This window comes from Protopterus annectens, chromosome 4.part0, assembly GCF_019279795.1.
Source record: "Protopterus annectens isolate FY-2018-M chromosome 4.part0, PAN1.0, whole genome shotgun sequence".
Classification (NCBI taxonomy): domain Eukaryota; kingdom Metazoa; phylum Chordata; order Ceratodontiformes; family Protopteridae; genus Protopterus; species Protopterus annectens.
Window position 1 is genome coordinate 1,599,438,274 of NC_056733.1, and position 21,393 is coordinate 1,599,459,666.

General features: G+C 42.4%; 1 protein-coding gene across 1 annotated transcript in view; it reads right to left on the minus strand.

The window, feature by feature from the left end:
• Positions 1 to 21,393, minus strand: part of FBXO38 (F-box protein 38) — a 3,050,069-nt gene that overhangs the window by 1,721,573 nt on the left and 1,307,103 nt on the right. The window contains exon 10 of the mRNA XM_044069370.1: positions 14,365 to 14,535. Coding sequence (XP_043925305.1) covers positions 14,365 to 14,535 — 171 coding nt within the window. The remainder of the gene's footprint in view (positions 1 to 14,364; positions 14,536 to 21,393) is intronic.

Below are 21,393 nucleotides of genomic sequence, written 5' to 3' on the forward strand. Positions count from 1 at the left end.
TCCTTCGACAAATGCTGCCTCTATCTGATGGGGCGCTGAGTACTTTGTCCGGGCGCTTAGGGATGGGCTCAACCGTATCTGGTTCCTTCCATGCCCTAGATGAAATCAGATCTACAAGTGGATCTGTGGGAGGGGGCACCAAGGAGGTAGAGGGTCCTGTACCAAACACCTCCAGGAATACCAACTCATCCGGATTGGGCTTCTGGGTAAACCACCCACCGCACTGACACAGGACTTCCATGATGTCTCCAAAGGAGACATCCTTGAGGGGCGATCAGGGAGAATCCTCTGCTTCCTCCAAGTCGGTATATTATGTGAGGGACTCCGGCGAGGAGTCCAAGTGCCTCCTCTAGCACGGGTGCTTCCGAGGGAGCTCCTTGGGAGGGAAATTCCAGGGAGGTCTCGGAAACCTTGGGGCCTCCTGAGGCAAAGTGGCAATCAGCTGTCTTTGAGGGGGTAGGATGGTGGTCTCCAGCCCAGAAAGAGAGGGAGCCAGGATGGACTCAGAGGATGACAGTGTCAAGGATCTTGAAGGGGCCGAGAGGACCCTCTCTATCACATCGAAACAGAAGGTGACTGCCACCCCATGCACCGATGCAAGCCTTCTGGTGCTGAAACTCCGAGAAGAAGAGACGACTTCAAAGACCTCAAAGTCGATGCTATCCCCCTGGAGCCAATGCCCAGAAAGTTGCGGCTCCGAACATGGGGTCGATCCACATAGGGCAATGGTTGGCGTTGAGGTACCTGGAACCATCGGTGCCTACTCATCGACACTAGGGAGCCACGGAACCAACAACTCCAAAACTGGGGGTCACATCAGAGAAGGAGAAATCAGTAAGGAGGAGGACTGTATACCCCTGTCCCTGGAGGGGGGACAGAGCAGACCTGACTTCCCAACTGAATCTGGGCTCGGACGACTTTCTGCATCATCCTATCCACTTTGGCTTCCATCAGACTCTGAGAGGACTGGATGGAAGAGGCCACAGACCTGGGCCTGGAGTAGTACCGGGGAGAGGCCAAGAAGGGAGATCGGGCCTGAGTGACCTATGGGTCCAGCGATAAGCGAGTTGACCGGAGCAGAGGGGAATGTGGGCTCGGATCCGGGCGGGATTTAGCCAGGGGCTAGGTCAAAAAAGCGTGGTCGGGGGACCACTTTCGAGGCCACTCCTGCTCCTTATGGTGGTGTTTCTTTTCGTCCCCAGTCTTCTTGGAATGAGCTTGAGTCCCAGAGGCCGGGGTGGAGGAGGATGAAGCAGAGACCTCAGAAAGGGGAAGGAGGCCTTTTAGAATTAGCTTATTCCTCCTGTCGATCAATGTGCGGGGGTTGAAGCCCACACAGACTGAGCAGGAGGTGTCCGGGTGTGGAACACTCAGGCATACTATGCACAGAGTGTGACCATCTAAAGGGGGTAGTTTATGGCCACACAAACTGCACATTTCCTAAATCCTGGCTTGGGGGTCTCAGCCATGGCTATAGGAAACAAGTCAGGCACACACACACAAGGAGTTGAAGGATCACGCTGCTGTTTGAACAAGTGACAAACGAGATCTGAGGGGAGGAAGGAGACAGGGACATTGTGGGTAGGGGAGGAGGTTGGAGCTTGGATCTAAAGCTGAAATATGCAGCCAAGTCAGATCTGTGGCTGGATCCGGGTCCCTCAGGTTGAAGATAAAATGAGATCATCATCAGATCAAAGGTTATTGCTATAAACTATGTACTCACACATAAAATGGTTCAGCAATACCCATATTTATGGGGACATGATAAAATGAAATATTTAGGAATATGGATTAAAAAGGATTCTGTTATGGCAGCTAAGGATATGTGGGAAGAGACTAAAAACAACTGAGGAATTGGAAGCTCTTGCCTATGTGTTTGGATAGCATGATACAAGCAGTAAAATGTTTTTAGTCCCTTTAATTTTATACACAGGTCAGACATAGTTTTATCAACCAGAGAAGTTCTATGTAATAATTAATAAAGAGTTGAAGAATTTTATTTGGGAGTGGAAAAGGGCAAGAGTCAAGTGGGAAAAGTCGATCCTCCCAACAGAACGTGATCAAGTTGGCTGATTATGTGTTGCAGACAGATATGAGCCTAGTACTGAACAGCATTCTATCTTCTTCAAGGATGATGCCACTTTAGCAACAGAAAATGATTGATTTTAACAACTGGCTTAGCTTCTGGTGTCAATCTAAGAGGGAACAATATTTGATGGCCTGGGAGGACATGGTTGACAGACCACACAGCTTTGCCAGGAATGGTCTGCACTCAACCTCTATAGGCTTTAGGATATTGCATAGACTTTTTCTACCCCCATTGTGCCTTTTTAGGATAAGCCAAACTCGCAAACCTCCCGACTTTATTGAACCTAAGAAGGAATATCTGAAGGTAGTACTGCTTAATGCTAGACGTCTCAACAAGAAACTTCACTCCCTGCAAGCCTTCCCTCTCACTGCAGAGTGTAAACATCTGTGTAGTAACACAGACATGATTTAAAGTCACGAAGTGCACTTCAGCACTGCAAGTTTATAATGCCTTTCACACCTTTAGACCAGCTACTGCAAAGGAGGGAACTAAAGGTGGAGGAGTCTCAGTCTATAATAAAAGCAAGCTCACATCCAGGCTAATTAAAGCATATGACCCACTGGAACTCATATATGTGCATCTCACCATAAAAAGGGTCTGGTACCATAACCCTGCAACCTAAAGGTCCCCCTCCATGTCCCAGGGACCCATACTACCTATTTCAATGTACTAGACTCCCTCACCAATCAACCCAAAATGACCTTCATGGGGGATCTCAACTACTCCACTATAGACTGGGAATCATACACCACTTCTACTGCCCAAGCCCAGCATTCCTAAACTCCATTAATACCAAAATCCTGAAACAGCTGGTCCATTCTCCTACCAGGTGTATAAACATCCTTAACCTTGTACTCAAACATGCAGGAACAATATTCCTCACCCAATGTAATGCCCTCACATGTCAGATCTGACTATAATGCAGTACAGCTTGAAATAAAAATTAAACCCAGGGACCCAGCAAAACCAAAAACCTTTAGAAACTATTCCAAAGCTAACCTCTCTCTACTAAGCAACACCTTGGCTAAATTCCAAGCACCCCCAAACCCAGTAAACACCATAGCATATGCTGAGCTATTTACAAAATCCCTGTACAGACAACACTGGTAGCTGTATAGAGAGACCTGTGCCACTTGCATTAAGAATAAGACAATCTCAAAAGACAAGCCACCCTGGTGGACTCACAATATCAATAGGTTATACAACAAAAGAAAAATAAATATTGGTCAAGAGTGGGAGGAACAAACTAAAAAACCCTTACCACTTTAAACAGGCAGCTAAGAGAGTTAATTAATACTTTAAAAGCTAAATTTGAAGGAAAAACAGCTTCTCAGATAAAGGACGACCACAAAGGTTTCTACAGCTTGTCAGAAACCTGAAGGGAAATATGCAACAATGTGCAGAACTTACCATAAATCATATCACCCAAACTGAACTTGAGTCCACTGACAACCTTTTGGTTGATAGATTCAGCTCAAATTTCTCCCTCCCACTCCCCCACTGACAATCCTTTGGAAAAACCACTTACCACAATGCCCGCAACCATTATGAGGGGACAGGTCTTCAATGCGTTTTCCAAGACTAAAATCACTGCATCTATAGGCCCTGATAACATCCCAAAATGCTTATAAAATACCATAAAATATGACCTCTCTGGTCCACTTGAATCACTTTTCAAATGCAGCCTACAGTCAGTTTTTCTTCCCAAAGATTATAAGATGGCTACAATCATTCCCCTGCACAAAGGGGGTCCCAATCACTAATTCGGATTACTAAAGGACCCAGCCTCATATGTAAGGCCAAAGAAAGAATCATCGTGGACATGATAAATGAGGACACATGTAATCTGCTAATGCTGGAACCATCACAGTTCAGCTTTGTTAAAGAAAAGTCATATCTCTTAAATCTGGTGGACTTCTTTGTGATGGTCACTAAAGCAAGAGATGAAGGCAAGACTGTGCACAACAGCTTACCACAACTTGGCCAAAGTTTTTGATATAATACTGACACAGGCATTATACACAAGCTATCTAAATTCGGTATAAACTCTTATAACCACAAGGCATTCTATAGTTATATCAAGAATCTAAATGGCAATGCTCAGATTTGCTCTGAGCTACAACAGAATGGCATTAAATATACTGATCCCAAGGGTATTGCCAATATCCTGGCAGATCGATTTAGTGCTAACTTCACCCCCCTAAAGGGCCCATCTCAATACCAAAAGATTGCAAAATTTCAGTAATCACGGCCACACAGGTAGAAACTGCACTCTCCAAAGCTAAGAATACAGCATCCATGAAACCAGATGACATCCCGGGCTGTGTACTACATGAACTACAAAATGAACTGGCACTTCACTTAAGTGTCATGTTTAATCACAGCCTCACCCTCAGGATTCGTGCCCACTGAGTGGCGCACAGCTACAGTTATCCCACTCCACAAGGGGGGATCCACCTTGGATCCCGGGAACTACCGTCCCATCAGTCTGACGAGCCTGACCTGCAAGGGCATGGAACGCATTATCATGGAACTTATAAACAAAGACACTGGCAACCTTCAAACACTGGACCCCACCCAGTTTGGGTTCGTGAAGGGCCGAGCTTGTCTCCTGCACCTGACTGACTTTTTCGAATCAGTCTCCAGAGCTGTGGACGAGGGTAAGGCGGTCCATACAGCCTATCTGGACCTTGCCAAGGCCATCAACACCATCCCCCACTCTGGAATCATAGATAAACTTACTAAGCTGGACATAAATCCCTACTTCACTCGATGGGTTGCCAACTGGCTTACTGACAGAACCCAGACTATAAAAGTAGCTGACTCCAAATCCAGCTCCAGACAAGTGACAAGTGGAGTACCTCAGGGTTCAGTCCTGGGAACACTCTTGTTTGGCATCTACTTCTCTGAAGTACAGGCCAACACTAAGGGACTCTGGATAACAAAGTTTGCAGATGACTGCAAACTGGGAGCCATTACTGAATGCCCAAATTATGTGGATATTCTACAAAAGGGTCTTACAGAAACAGATGGTTGGTGCCAGAGCCATGGGCTCAAGTTTAATGCCAAGAAATGCATAATTATCCCCTTTGGGAAAAAACATGTACCCATGAATTACCACATAGGTGGCAGTACACTAAACACTGAAAGTGTGATGAGAGACTTAGGGACACAGGTGGACAGTGGTCTCAACTTCGATAACGACATCGCCACAACAGTCAGGAAATCCTTCTATGTGGCACACCTCATCACTAAAGGCTTTTCATCCAGAAAAAAGGAGGTCATTGTCCCACTGTACTCATCCCTCATTAGACCCACTATAGAGTACAATGCCCCGTTTGGTATGTACCTCTCAAGACATCTGCAACATCTGGAAAGGCCTCAGAAATGCCTTACTAAAAGAATCACAGGCCTAAAGCAGATGCCCTATGCTGACCATCTAAAAAAAAAACTCCAGCTATAATATGTGGCATATCGTCTACTCAGAGACGATCTCTGCTTAACATAGAAGGCCATGTCAAACCCTGAGCTGTTGGACATGCCCCACTTAAAGAAATCCCAATCCCTCAGAGCCACACGCTCCAGGGATCTAAACCTTGTCATCACAATGAATAAAACATGCTGGGGGGATAGGTTCCTAACCCAGAGACACCCCATACTCTGGAATAGACTGCCCATACATGTCAAACAGAGCGCCTCCTTGGACCTTTTCAAAAGGAATCTTGATGACTGGATGGGAGATAGGAAATTTACCCCGGGGATCATGTCAGTCGCCTTGCTAGACAGGGGGCCAGGGAAGAAATATCCGGAGAATTGTTTGGCTACGCTTGTATAGGCCCTAGGGCCAATAGCCTAATACCAACCTATGAACCTATGGATAGCCAACTAGCTATAAGACTCAGGGGGTCAAAACAAGTGAAGCAACCTCCACCAAGAGGCCAGTGACTAGTGGAGTCCCCTAAGGCTCAGTACTGGGCCTGCTCCTTTTTGGCATCCATTTCACTGAGGTGGAAGGAAATGGTAAAGGTTTACGGCTAAGTCTGCAGATGATTGCAAGCTGGGAGTTATTATAGTCTCCCCTGCAGACACTACCATTCTTCAAGTAGGCCTATCTCTGACTAACAAATGGTACCAAAGCAATGATCTTAAAACACAATGCTAAGAAAAGTATAACTGGACCCTTTGGTAAGTCAACCATTCCAGCTAATTCCCATGTTGATCATACATCCCTAACAGTTGACCAAGTGGTTAAGGATCAGAGTATGCACACAGACAGTAGCCTTGCCCTTGACAACAACTTGGAGAAGTGGTGTGGAAATCCTTTTATACTGCACAATTTATAAGTAAGGGCATGGCATCCAGGTCCAAAGATGTCATTATCCCACTATACTCTGCCCTTATCAGACTAGTCATAGAGTACAATTATCCCTTTGGTATGTACCTGATCAGGCATATGCACCAACTAGAGCGACCTCAAAGGTTCCTTACAAAAAGGATGCAAGGCATACCAAATCTGCCTTACACACAGTGCCTTAAAACTCTTTCCCTTTACGCACTCTCCTATAGATTGTGAAGAGGTGATCTATACCTGGCTTACCAGACATCCACAAACCCCAAACTTATGGATCTCTTACATAATCATAAGTCAAACAGTACCAGAAATACAAAGTCTATGGACCTGAATTTTGTCGGTGACTTAAACAGAACATGCTGAGACCCAGAGACTGCCCATCCTATGAAACAGGCTTCCCATCCATGTGAAGCTGAGTTTGTCTATTAACTAATTTAAGCACAATCTAGACTAGTGGATGGGGAACAGGAAATTTACACCGGGCCCTGTACCCATGTCCTTTATGGACAGAGGGAGCTTCTAAACACCTGACCCTCATGTCCTATTTACATACTGGGCACCATTATTCCTTCAGGACAACTTGACTAGATTTAGAAAGGCCACTTGGGTTGTTAGCCTAGTAATAATCTATGACTCTATGAAACAAGGAGGTTTAGGATTACCTGATTTGAAGGGATATTTTACAGCTAAACAGTTAAGGCATATATACATAATGCAAATTCAAAGTGGAAAGGTATGCTGATGAATCAGGGGGATAATTCAAGAAATAAGGAAAGAATAGGACTTTGGATGCAGAACCTTAAGGAGAGTAAACGTCATACACAATGCTATATTTATGAAGTAGCAGAAAGTATACTAAGATGTAAGCCAATGGGATCACTACATAATTTCAAAAGTTTAAAATACCGAATTTCAAACTTTTGAGACTATATATAGCCAAAACCCCTAACTACTGAAAGACCAGAAGAGTGAATTTCAAAATCTCGACATTCGCACTTCTGGTGTTGCGGTACGGTGGAAGGTCAGGTAAGTATCTATGTTTAAATGTGTTGGTTAGGGTTTAGTGTGTAAGTGTGTGTTGTGTCTGTGATGCGTGTGTATGAAGGGGTGTGTGGTGGTGTTTCGTGTGTTTGTGTATGTAATGCGACCTTGGAGTTAGAATATTTAAGTAGGGGAAGTGTGGGGATGCAGGGGGGCTTGCCCCCCCTGCTTGTCTGTAGTTTAGGTTTGTGTTCTAGAGGACAGTGTGTGTATGTGTATGTCTGTGGTGTATGTTGAGTGTAGTTTTCAGTAGTTTGAATTTCGCAGTTTTGATGTTTTTAGTGTTTCGGGTAATTGGTAGTTTGGGTTTTTGGGATTTAGTAGTGGTTCCAAGCCAACACAGGAAGGGAGAAAGAAGATTCTACCAACAGGGATAACTGCAATTATGGGTACAGAGAATAGACAAGTGGGGGGTTAAAATTTACTGGATGAAACTGGAAAAGGAGCCAAGGTGTTAGGAACAAATAATTAGAGAGGAAATAGTAACAGAATGGGAAGAGGCCAAGAAGACATTTTGATTGCAGGCTAGTGACTGCCTTTCCTAGCAGGGATTGACATCAGAGTATAGATAAAGAGAACGTGATAGGGGAATCCTAAGGGAAAGGCCTGCACTAGTTGAGTTAACTGAATCTAGAAGAGAAACCGCTGTTAAAAAGGGATAATAAACAGGGCATATAAAATAATGTATAATAACTATAGGAATCAATCAGAAAAGTTCAGGAAAAATAAGATATGCAATTCACAAAGAAACAATGGGACGACATATGTATGGTTCCCTAATATACAACAAAATCTAGAGGATTTAGGATTTTTGCCTGGAAGTGTTTGCATTGATAGTTTTACATGGCAAGCAGACTCCAAATAATTTAGAGTTTCTCCAGTTAAATTCTCGGCTGGAATGCAATGCCTTCTGTGCGGAGTCTGCATCTCCTTCCTGCGTTTGCGTGGGCTTCCTCCAGATGCTCTGGTTTCCTCCCACATTCCAAACAAATGCATCTGGAGCATTTCTCCCCGGGCCTCCTCTGAAAATAGGCTGTGTCCCAGTCAGACCTTCCTGGTAAACAAATGTTAAATAAATAAATGCTTTGGAGGAGGAATGAGGTTTAAGAGAAGGCAGGAAATGAACAGTTTATGTAGTGTTGCTTTGATTATATGACACAATGATATATGTGATATATAACATTTGTTCATAGGTTCATACTAGGCTATCTGCCCAAGGGCATTTATAAGCCTAGCCCAGAGTTTTGTGGCTTTCGCCACCCCTTAGTTTGAAGGATACTATGCCCATTATTTTGCTGTGCCTCTTTCAAGCAGTGACACTGAGGTAATCCCTGGGGTATATCTGCGATCTCCCATCCATTGGTCAAGATTTCTCTTGAATAAGGCCAGCGAGGTGCTCTGCCTCACGTGTACCGGGATTTTGTTCCACAGCATAGGGAGTCTTTGGGTGATGAATCTGTCCCTCCAGCACGTCCTATTAATAACCGTGTCAAGGTTTAAGTCTCCGGCCCTTGTAGTTCTGAGGGATCTAGATTTTTTGAGGTGAAGCATGTTCATCAATTCTGGGTTGGACATGGCCTTGTATGTCAGGCAAAGGTCACCTCTGAGCAGACGGTAAGCGACTGAATAGAGCTGGAGTTCCTTCAGTCGGGCAGCATAACACATATTTTTGAGACCCTTTATCCTTTTGGTGAGGAACTTTTGGGGCCTTTCCAGTTGCTGCAGGTGTCGGGTCAGATACATTCCGTATGGGGCATTGTACTCAATCATTGGTCAGATGAGTGATGAGTACAGGGGGACGATGACCTCCCTTGATCTAGATGTGAATCCCTTCATGATCAGGTGGGCAATGTAGAAGGTCTTCCTAACTACTTTGGCAACGTGAGTGTCAAACGAAAGGTTACTGTCAACCTGGGTCCCCAGATCCCTGATAACCTCTTCTGTGCTCAGTGGATTGCCACCTATATGGTAGCTAGGGGTAACCTTGTTTTTCCCGAAGGGTATGACTATGCATTTTTTGGCGTTTAACTTTAGTCCATGGCTCTGGCACCAGTTATCCGTTTCTATGAGACCCTTCTGAAGGGTATCTGTGTCAGATGTGTTCTCGACTATTGCACCCAGTTTGCAGTCATCTGCAAATTTTGTCAGCCATAACCCTCCTGTGTCTGCTTGTACTTCTGAAAAGTAGATGCCGAACAAGAGTGGGCCCAGGACTGAGCCTTGTGGGACACCACTTGTGACAGGCTTTGAGTCTGACATGGCGCCAGCTACTCTGACCCTGTGGGTTCTGTCACTTAGCCAGTTTGCTACCCATCTTGTGACGTATGGGTTTACATTTAAGCTGATGAGTTTTTCAATGATACCTGAGTGGGGTATTGTGTCAAAAGCCTTTGCCAGGTCGAGGTAGGCTGTGTGGACTGCCTTTCCCTCATCAATGGCCTTGGTGACTGTTTCGAAAAAGTCAACCAAGTTTAAAAGGCATGATCTGCCCTTGACAAAGCCAAACTGGGTTTGATCCAAAGTCTGCAAGTCCCCTATGTCTTTATTTATTTGTTCCATTATGATCCTCTCCATAGCTTTGCAGATCAGGCTTGTCAAGCTGATGGGACGGTAATTTCCAGGGTCGGTGGAGGCACCGCCTTTGTGAAGTGGGACCACAGTTGCCGTACGCCACTCCTTGGGTACATATCCTGAGGTGAGGCTAAGATTAAACAGCTGTCCTAACTGTGGGTTTAATTCCTCATTGAGTTTGCGGAGCACACAATCGGGGACACCATCTGGTCCCATGGATGCTGTGTTTTTCGCCTTGGAGAGAGCAGTTCTCACCTGAGTGTTAGAGATGTTTGGGGGGCTACAATCCTCTGGTATAGATATCTCTCCTTTGGGGAGGGGAGAAGTTTGCACTGAACCTGTCAGCCAGTATGTTGGCAATGTCTGTAGGTTCAGTGATTTTTACATCATTTTGAACTAATTCTGAGCATATCTGGGAGTTTCCTCCCAGGTTTCTGACATAGCTAAAAAAGGCCTTATGATTGTCTTTTGAGTCCTTAGCGATTTTTCTCTCAAAATTTGCCTTGGATGATTTTATGAGAGATCGTAGTTTTTTACTTATAATGATCAAAGGTGTCTTACCTTTTAGGGATTTTGCTCTATCTTGTAGTAGCTTCCTCCTTTTGTTGTAGAGCTTGTTTATGGCTGGGGTCCACCAGACTGGACGCTTGCCTTTGGTATAAAGAGTCTTTGTTTTGCTTGGGATTGCCTGATCCATGCAGTCCTGTAGGTGCTGGTAGAAGGCATTTGTAAGTGATTCAGCGGCTTGAGTAATGGTTTCCGTGGGCTCGGGGGCCTTAAAAGATACCACACTAGTCTTTAGAAGTGTGAAGTCTGCTTTTGAGTAGTTCTTCACTGTGGTCTTTTTTATCTCAGGTGGGGGCGGGATGTGGACTTCCAGTGAGATTAGTTTATGATCTGATCTCACCAGTGAGGGGTATACTTCCGGTGTTGAACATTATGACCCCATGTTCGTGATGATGAGATCAAGTATGTTTTCACCTCTTGTGGGATGGTGACTAGTTGTTCCATGGCATTTGAGTTTATGAACTCTAGGAACCTTTGGGCTAGAGTGTTGGGGCTTGAGTAGTGATCCCAGTCTATATTCGGGTAGTTGAAGTCACCTAGTATGATGGTGTTTGGAGATACATTTATCCCCTCCAGTATTTTCAGGAAAGCTATGTGAGTTTCCTGGGTTTGAGAGGGTGGCCTGTAACATGCTACAAATTGCAGAGCAGTCTTGCCTATGGTTAATTGCACCTGGATGGTCTCCGATGCATCGTGCGTTGCCACCAACCTTGAGGTGTGGGTGTCCTTGATGAATATGGACACCCCCCTCCTTTCTTGGTGGTGTCCGGATTTTGGGGCCGTAACGCATAATATGAGGTAAAACCTGATAGTGCCGGGGTGCTCTCAGGAGCCTTGAACCAGGTTTCAGTCACAGCACAGACATCGATGTTCTCCATACTGAGAAGGGCCTCGAGTGCGTGCATCTTGAGGTTGAGACTTCTGGCATTGAGCAGCATTACCCTTAGTTGTTTTCTTTTTTTGTGTTCTAGGGTGGTAGGTTTAGAATTTGAGCCTTGCCTAAAAAAGGCACTATGGGGGTGGCAAGAGCCTTTGCCAATATCCGGAAGCCCAGGGGTGACAGGTGCAAGCCGTCCCTTGCTAAGCAGCGTGGCTTGTCCAGCATGTCATCCCAGGCAGACAGACATTGGATCCCCTTTGAATGACACCAGAGTTTAAGCCAATTATTAAAGCTGATCATCTTATCTCTGTATTGTGGCATCATTCTTGGTGAAGGTAGGATACTGCTCAAGGTCAGGGTCATACCTGCCTGGGCTACATAATCAGAGAGCTCCTCTATGTCTCTTCTCATGTAGTCCAGTGAGGTACGTCTCAGGTCGTTCACACCAGCATGGACAATGACTGAGTCATACTTGTACCTGCTGTTGAGAGACCTGAGTGCTTGCGTTATGTGGCGGATTCTAGAGCCTGACAGGCAGCTTACTGTGACCTTCTCCTTACTCAATCTGGTGAGCGGGACGTCGGTGTGTCTGACTATAGAGTCACCAATGACGAGTGTGTCTGGCATTGTGTTTGGCCTTAAGGGCTGTGACTGTTTGGCACACTGACTATGTGGTCTATGTGTTGCATGTGTTGTGTCCTGAGGTGGCAGTTGTTTGGGTGTCTGCTTTGGTGGCCTCTGCTGTTTTGGTAGATTTTTGATCAGAGCCTCCGAGTATGTCTTTGTGTGTTTATGTGTATGATTTGAAGTTGTGACAGTACTATGTGAGACTGGGTTTGTGGTGTGTGTGGTTACCTTCTCCTCCTGTCTGGTCTTGCCAGTCCTATGTTGAGTTAGCTCAGCCTCCAGTTTGGCTGTACAGTTGCATCTCTCGCATGTATTTGTGTTTTGTGGGAGAAGGAGAGGGTTGTCTGTGTACATGAGGCAATTGTAACATTGCCTCAATATTCCCAGATTCACCAGCTGAGCAGGAGAGGACACTAGCAACTGATCCCTCGACATGCTAGAAGGAATAGACAAAAACTTTTAGAAAGACTCCGGGGGGGTGTGGGTGATCGAGAAAGGGGTTTTAGGCTGGTGGGGTACTATGTATAATAAAAGTGCTATATCAAAGTAAAAAAAAGTACTTTAGGAGCAAGTGCTAGGCTTTACAGATAGAGAATAGTCTACTTTGGAATCAAGTAGAGCTGAACTTTTTAGATATAGAATACGCTGGTTTGATCAGCGGTACAGTTCAAGGAAGGCTGTTTTAAGGGAAAATTTGAAGAGTGGACTTTAGGTAGCCCGAATAGATTAACCTTGATTAACCGCCGCTGCTCTTGTGTGCTCCTTTGGCAACTCCGCGCTAAAGCGTGCTTTATAGCAGGGGGCTGGAAAAGGCAGGAAATGACCCAAAATGGCCAATGAATTACCAGTTACTGTCTTTAACCACTCCTCTGAGGACAAACAGGCAGCTCAGTACTCCCCATTCTCACTGGTGAGTAAAGAAACTTCCCTCTGGCCACACAAGAAAATGGAGGAACACAGGAACCAAATACAAAGCCCAGGGATCAGCAAAATCTGATCACTGGAACAACTAGCTAGGAAAGTTAGGAAAGCAGAAGTATTTTTTTGTTTTTTTCAAGTTTTTTTTTTACACACACAGACAGAAAATACAGTAAATGCTTGTTTTTTCGACTAAATGCTATCAAAGGCTAGTACACTTGAGTGTATTAGCCTGTAGGTTAACTTATAAGCAAAACTTAAGCTAAGAAGTGCAGTCAACAAATTAAGCTCAGAAAAACAGAGAAAACAGGTGATATCACAATAATATAGGTAGAAACAGTGGTCGAAATGCACAAAAGGTCGAAAAAAGCAATAAAAATGTTTAAAAAATACTTAGAATCAGGAAAGTCGCTTTTTCTGCTCTCTGCTGCTCTAGGAACTCTGCAGGGGACCACGAGGAGCTATGCTGAGTTCTCTATTGCCAGAAAAGCCCGCCAAAGCGTGCTTTATAGCAAGGGGCTGGAAAAGGCAGGAAATGACCCAAAATATGTGAACCTGTTAATATGGTTTGACTACTTTTATAAAATTAAGTTTGCCTATGTCACAAGTGATAATTCAATAAAGATGTTGAAAAAAATTGCCCTCAAGAGATGAGGATGAAAACAGGTACTTTAATGACTGCTCAAGTAAGTCTCAGTTTGTTAAGAAAACATCTAATTCTAACACAGTAAACGTAGCCTACAATCCTGAAATCCATAGGCAGTGTACTAATACCTGAAATACCATTATATACATCACAGCCTCTTACCTGGGGAATTAATCTTATTGCCTTCCACTTTACTGTCAACAAGATGACATATAGTGCTTGCTGCTAAATTTTATTGCAATAGTCAAACTGTTACATGAGATGTAAGTGAAACTACCCTCTGACATACTATGTTACTCTTCTCTGTTATTCAATTAAATCCTGACTGTTCTTTAACAGAATTCATTTAAAAGGGTGTTCTGCAAAACTTGCTTTCTCAACAAGTTTTTTCTCTGTCTCAACAAACACTCAGCACAATGTGCCACTGACAAGCTTACAATTACACCTTTTTCAAGCTAATGCCACGTTAAAATTTCTTAACCTATCAAATGTTCTTTTAACATTCACTGCAATTCTTTTCATTCAAAATCAGTCTACTAAGAACACATGGTTATGAGCTGATCCCAGCCTAATATACTCTTCAAAACATTTGAAACTAAGTAAAAAAGCAGATATTCTAAAAAATTATGAAGCCAGTACAGAAAGCCACAACCAGAAACAATAATATACTTTACCCGTAATCCAGCTGTGTGGATTGTGCAAATGAGGACAGTTGTAAATCACCAAGTACTTGATGCAAGAAAAGACTTCATTCACTGCTTTCATTCCAATGTCTGTAATGATGCCAGGATTTTCTACCACATCAGCTAAGCCATACTTTACCAGGTCTGGATTTGTCATTTTGCCTTCAAAGAGGAAAATGAGAGATAACAAGATCAACTCAATGTTTCAGTAGTTTTACACATTCTAAAACAGACTTATCACCCTGCTGTAAAACTAATGGCACACACAGGTAAACAGGCTGCATTGTTTTAAATAGCTACACAGTGTTTTTTGTTTTTTCTTCAAAAATTCACATTGCATATATTAAGCCCTACTTTCATAATTTACAACAAATTAACCTTGTATTCCCGTTACAATGGTTATCTACCAAGTATAAACGGCTGCAATGCAATCCTCTACAAATGAACTGCTTCTTATGAATGAATGTCCTTAAAAAGTATGTGTGGTACAGTGACTACAACAGAACAAGGCAACAATCATATTAGAAATATCAGCAGGAATCTGCTTTCCAGGCTCAGCTCTAAGTTTATCATCACACAATATTCTCTCCCTGTTGCTTTTGCCATACACATACATGCACACACACACATATTATACCATGACCCCCCCCCCCAAAACGTGCACGCTGATTGGCCAGCGTGCACATTGTAAATCGAGTTATACTAATGGAAAAAGGTTTTCCATTAGTATAACTCTACTTTTAAAACACTGTCTCGCTATGTTAAATGGGTTTAACATAGCGAGACAGCTTTAAAATAAGCAACGGACATCTCCGTTGCTTATTTTAAAACTGTCTCGCTATGTTAAACCCATTTAACATAGCAAAAAGTAAAAAGCAACGGAGATCTTGCTTTCTCCGTTCCTTTTGCCCATAGCTCTGATGTACTGCGCAGGCGCGCAGTACATCAGAACTGCCGCGGATGCCAGACATCTGCGGAAGGGCAGTAAACAGGCATTATACTATGCCATTATTTAAGAAAAGTAATAGTTTCTTTTCTTAAATAACTTCGCCCTCGGGACCAAACCACGCCAACCGTGGGTAAATCCAGCATTACCCACACCCAGGCGTGGGTTATTGCTATATTATATGTGTGTGTGTGTGTGTGTATATATATATATATATATATATATATATATATATATATATATATATATATATATGTGTGTGTGTGTGTGTCTGTGTGTGTGTCTGTGTGTGTGTCTGTTCACACACACAAACACCCCATCACTACATTTCCTCATACAAGTATCTTTCTTGCTTTTTGACTATACATTTTCTTTTGTTCAGCAGTTCTTCCTCTTTTGATCAATATTTTCATTGTAAAAAAGGGCAGCAACAAAGTCTACATTATAAATAAAATACATGTTCGGGGAAGATTCTCATACTATAAATAACACACTGCCTTTTTCTTTTGTTTCATTTCAACTATTTATTCACTTCCAGTCTGCAAATGTTTCAGAAATAAGCAAGTATATATGACTTTTTAAAATGTCATCATATTCTTGGCCAGTATGATTTAATTTCATGTGCTTCTCACCTCTACTAGAGGCATACCTGCCCTTTACATACATATAAAATATGTTGCTATATACATAGGTATTATTGATAGCCATGTTATCCTCATTTCTTTCTTGTGCCAAACTTTTCTATGACAACGTACATTTCTGTCTCACTTGTGTGTCATCAGCTTGGACTTTTGTACCACTGGAGAACTTTGACGATATGACTGATTGTCTTTCTACCCTGGGTTTTTTTTTTATCTCAAATCCTCTCTGAAAAAGGGCTTTGCCCCACAGGACTAAAGTCATCAACAAATAAATGCAACATATCAGAATCTGACAATGAACATCTAGCAACCCAATGTCAGACTCTCACTGCACATTTCTAGCAGCTGAAAAAAACAAGTTTTAAGATCACATGCTTCAAAAGTTTTCTGGTAATCTTCCTAGTTCTATTTCCCCAAACAAAGCACACAGAATTTATCATAATGGAGATGTATTGGGGCCCATCTTGCCTCTTGAATATCCATGAATTTTGCCTGAGAACTTTAAGCGGTCATACTTAATATGTACAATACTGACACAAAACACCAAGGATTAGAATGTGCAGAAAATGCCAGATATCAAACTTACAGAATTTATATTCTCCCAAAAAAGTAAGTTAATAAAAAAATAGTAGTGTCAGAGGTGCAACAAGTAGCACACTCGCCTTTGATGCTGGAAGAGCAGAAGATTGTGGGTTATATTCCCACTCCAGGTGATTTGATTGGTGACACTGTAGTACAGCATGGGGGTTGGGGGTCTTTACTCCTCAGTGTGTCATCCTTCGGATGAGATGTTAAATCAAGGTCTCATTTGACTGACTCAGTGGTAGCTCACGTAGATGTAAAACATCCCAATGCACCTATGGAAGAGAGTAGTGGAAGTTCCCTGATGTCTTGGCTAAAGTTTCTCTAGAAGTAGAAATATCACCTAGTGTCTTCCCTGAAAAGAGGCCACATAGGCTAGTGGGACTAGCCCAGTCAACAAAGGACAAATGGGTAAATAAATAAACAAAAATATATATTCTATCAACTTTCACAGAGAAAATTATATATATGTATCATCAATTTCTTCCTCTGACCCTGATTCTTGACCTAACAGGTCAAGAGCTATGATGTCTGTATTTGTTATCCATAATGAACCATAATGGACTCTTTACCATAACAACTTCCATTAGGTAGACAACATGGTAAATTATTAACAGATCATATTACATCATGCAAGCAAGAAGAATAAATAGAATATCCATCTGTCCATCTTTCCATTCATCCATCCTTGGATCCACTAAATCACTTATCTGGGTAAGGGTTGCACTGAAAGCTAAGCACAACAAACCAGGCCACCCTATTCCTGGCAAGTTTTCAAATCTTCCTGTGGGAGCCCCATATATTACTGAAAAATCTAAGACAAAGTTTCTCCATAAGATCCAAGGTATGACCAAGACCTTGTATCAGTGGGATGTGGCCACTTCACCTCCTTCAGGAAGCATTTGGCGGGGGGGGGGATAAATCTGTTAAGTATGCAGTTACTTTTTTAGCCTGGACATTTACAGCAGCATTTGTTTTTGTGGAAAACTTTTATTGCAATGTTTTCAACAGTATCTGCCTCAGCAGTAATCAGTAAACACATTTTCTAGTCTTAGAGTGATGACTATGTAGCTTGGATATTAATTGAGGCCACATTACTGGAACACTCAACTACTTTGTTCAGTCTGTTCACTGGTGGCAGAAGATGGTTTTTGAATCAGAATCCCACCTGGGTTTGAAGAAAGTAAGCCCTAAGAAAGATAGAAAATGACACAATGACTTGGACTTGGGTTACTGAAACAGAACAATGAAAGCACACACTTACAGCTGTGTTGTTTCTTAGTGGAAGAGAGAAAGACATTGCAATGGAGATTTCATCACAAGATTTTAAAAAGATGAAAGTAAGTCCACTTTAACAACCAGACTTGATACTGTGTTCTTAACAGAGGAAAAGACTGGAGAAATATGAGGCATAGGGTCATAGGAAGTTACTAGGCTATTGACCTTAAGGCCCTTATAAGCCTAGCCAAGAGTTTAGCCCATGTTTAGACAAGTCAGCACCCAAAGCCCCTGTGCAGCAGGGACACAGGTGGAATCTCAGGGGTGTGTTTCTGTTTCCCATCCAGTTATCCAGGGTACGCTTAAAAAGGGATAATGAGGTACTCTGCTTGACATGGAGAGGAGTCTATTCCACAGATGGAGGAGTATCTGGGACATAAATCTGTCCCACCAACAAGTTCTACTGATATCACAGACCAGGCTGAGGTCATGTGTACGGGTTACTCAAGTGGAGCTTGACTTGCGGATATGCAGCAGTCCCACCAAGGCAAGGTCTGAGATTGCTTTGTATGCCAGACAGAGGTCACCTCTGAGGAGTCTGTATGAAACTGAGTAGAGGGACAGGGCTTTTAGCCTGTCTGTGTAGGGCTTTTAATTTTGCTCAGATTATCAATGACACTGCAGTTTCTTCTGCTCTTGAGTAAACATATAGTCAGATGTATAAAAATAACAGGGTGGTCCCAAATGCACTGCTCATTGTTAAGCCGTTAGATACTGCATTTTTCAATGTAAAAGATAAACAATTACTATTTACAACATCTAATGAACTTACTTTTGCCTCAGTGAAGTCAGACATAAGTGCAGTTATGGAAAAAAATGCATCAGGTCCCGCTATGGCTGCTAAACATAAATCAGAACACAGCATACTTCATGGATCACGGGTAAATTTTACTACAGTAAGATCTGTATGAGATTGAAATATGCTGGATGTTGGAGCACCAATCTCTCACTAGGCTAGAGATGTGAAGACAGAGATAAACACGATAAAATAACAGAGCAAGGCAAACTACTTGAACAGCAGCAACTGCAGTTAAGACTCTTGTTTTTCAGTAAGATGAAAAGTCAGAACTGTCCTGAACATGGAAAGTTATACAGTAGTGATGTTTAAACAATCTGGGACATATGAATTCGCTACCTCTGGGCATTACCGTGCCCACATTCCAGATAAGGACATTAAGATGAGTCAGTGTGAGAATGTGGTCCTCCAAGTTTCAGAGAACACGACAAGGGAGAAGTCCAAATGTGTAAAGAAACAGTATAACTTCTACATGCTTCCATGGACAAACTGCAAAAACCCTTTTGTAGTTTTGGAAACAAAGACCATAAATGTACTTCTATCTTGGAACAGACTACTGAAAATCATGTTTGCCTGAAATACAGGAGACCTAACCCTAAACACCCTGCTGGCATGCATCTGGTTCACCTCACACAAACAGAATATTGCTATGGACCTACTTGAACCTGGCACTTTGAATGTAAGCTTTGTACTGGCCAAATGGTTCTACAAATATATTGGAGTATACTGCTCTGTTTTCCTTTGAAGGTGAAAGGCTGAGATTCAGTGAATCTTTGTGCATTAAATAGCTGTATGGAAATACGTTGCTTTTTTGTGTTTGGTTTTGTGTGTTTTTTTGTGTAACTGGAATGAACATGAATGCAAAACCATCAACTAATTCAAAAGTGGACCTAAGAACTCAGAACACTCAACAAAGATTGGCACTTGCAACCCTTTTTTATGAACAACTTTTGGCATCTCTGAATCCCTTACACGCGACTGATGTAAAAGTATCTCATTAACATTAGTAGTTAACAAGTGTCATCATATTTTGAAAATAAGATGTCTGGAAAATATATAGCCCTGAAAATTATTCCACACAGACTTGCATGTACACTTTACCTTTTCACTGATGATGAAAGTGATTTGTGGGATGAGTGAAAAGATTTTTTCTTGAATTACACCTTGGGCTGGCCAAAAGTCCTAACAAAATGTAACACACGCAATAAAAAATGCCAATTTATAGGCCAGCCTTTTGTCTTTGGTGCGAGCACAATATTTGTTTAAAGATAAAATGAATGGGCTATATGACAAAAATTAAGAAACACGAACAAGAAACTACTGCATGTAAAAAACTGCAAATGTCAAAGAGACAGTAAGGATCATGAAATTAGATGGCTTCCCTAGCATGGGGATTAGAGGAGACATAAAACATGTGCACACTGGGGATGTTAAGAGAATTTTTTCTATTTCTTCCCCTAATTCAGAAGAACTATAAGATCTGGCTGCAGCATTTGAGGATATGAGGAGTCTGCATGTCCTCCCCGCAGGAGCGGCCTTAGGTCAACTGGTGCCCTAGGCAAAAGGGCTCCATGGTACCCCCACTACACCACCTAGTGCCCCCATCCTGGACTACCTACACCAAATAAATACTGGAAAAGTGCCCCTGTTAGAGCGGCGCCCTAGGCGACTGCCTAAATGGCCTCTGCCTAAGGCCAGCTATGCCTCCCCACGGTTGAGTGAGCTTTAAAGTGTGTGTGTGTGTGTGTGTGTGTGTGTGTGTGTGTGTGTGTGTGTGTGTGTGTGTGTGTGTGTGTGTCTCTTCTGTGAAGACCCCAGGCTGGCAACTCGACACTGTAAAAACCCAGTCTGTCAATCGATTTGCAGACCAGTGATCTGCTGTGGCGACCCCTAATGGGAGAAGCCGAAAGACTTAAGCAGCAGCTACACTACATACTAGCCTTTCGTCTTCTCCTGCTAGTAAGAACCGCATATGAAAAAACACAGAAGTATCCAAAACAATGACAGACTTGTTGACAATGTAAAGGCAATAACAATCAGAATAACTAGGTGCAATTTATCTTACTGAGTTTTATTTGACTGGCTCTATCCTTTCGGTATTGGGTAAATGAGCTTTATTTGTTCCTATTTTTATTCTAAAAAATGTATTTATTAACTGATGGTGGTAAGGTTTTGTAGAATGTTCTATTTACATTAGTTCTACAAGGAAGACACCTTGTCAGTTTTTAGCCATTCTGCTAAGACTGATTTGGATACTGAGGTGTTAAATGAACATTTTAACAATTATCTCTAAAATATAAGCCTTTATGATGATTTTTGTCAACAGAAACTATGATTTCTGTTACTTTTCCATTGGTTATAGCATGCCTGCCTTTCCAGTTTTATAATTAAAGTAAATTCATGCCTGCTAAGTGGCATACCTCTTTACATTTAAAGACATACCAGTCACAAGGATAAAACAGGAATTTCATAAATTTAAAATAAATTTGCATGACTAGCTTAAATAAGAATTAATGGTAATATTTGAAACAGCTGCAGCTTCTAAGGGTGATTTGATGTTTAGGGTTGCTTATAAGGGAAGAAATTACCTTTAAAATATAAGCATTTATGAAGATTTTTTGTCCACAAAAACTATTATTTCTGTTACTTTTCCAGTGGTTATAGCATGCCTGCCTTTCCAGTTTTATAATTAAAGTAAATTCATGCCTGCTAAGCTGCATACCTCTTTACATTTAAAGACATACCAGCCACAAGGATAAAACAGGAATTTCATAAAT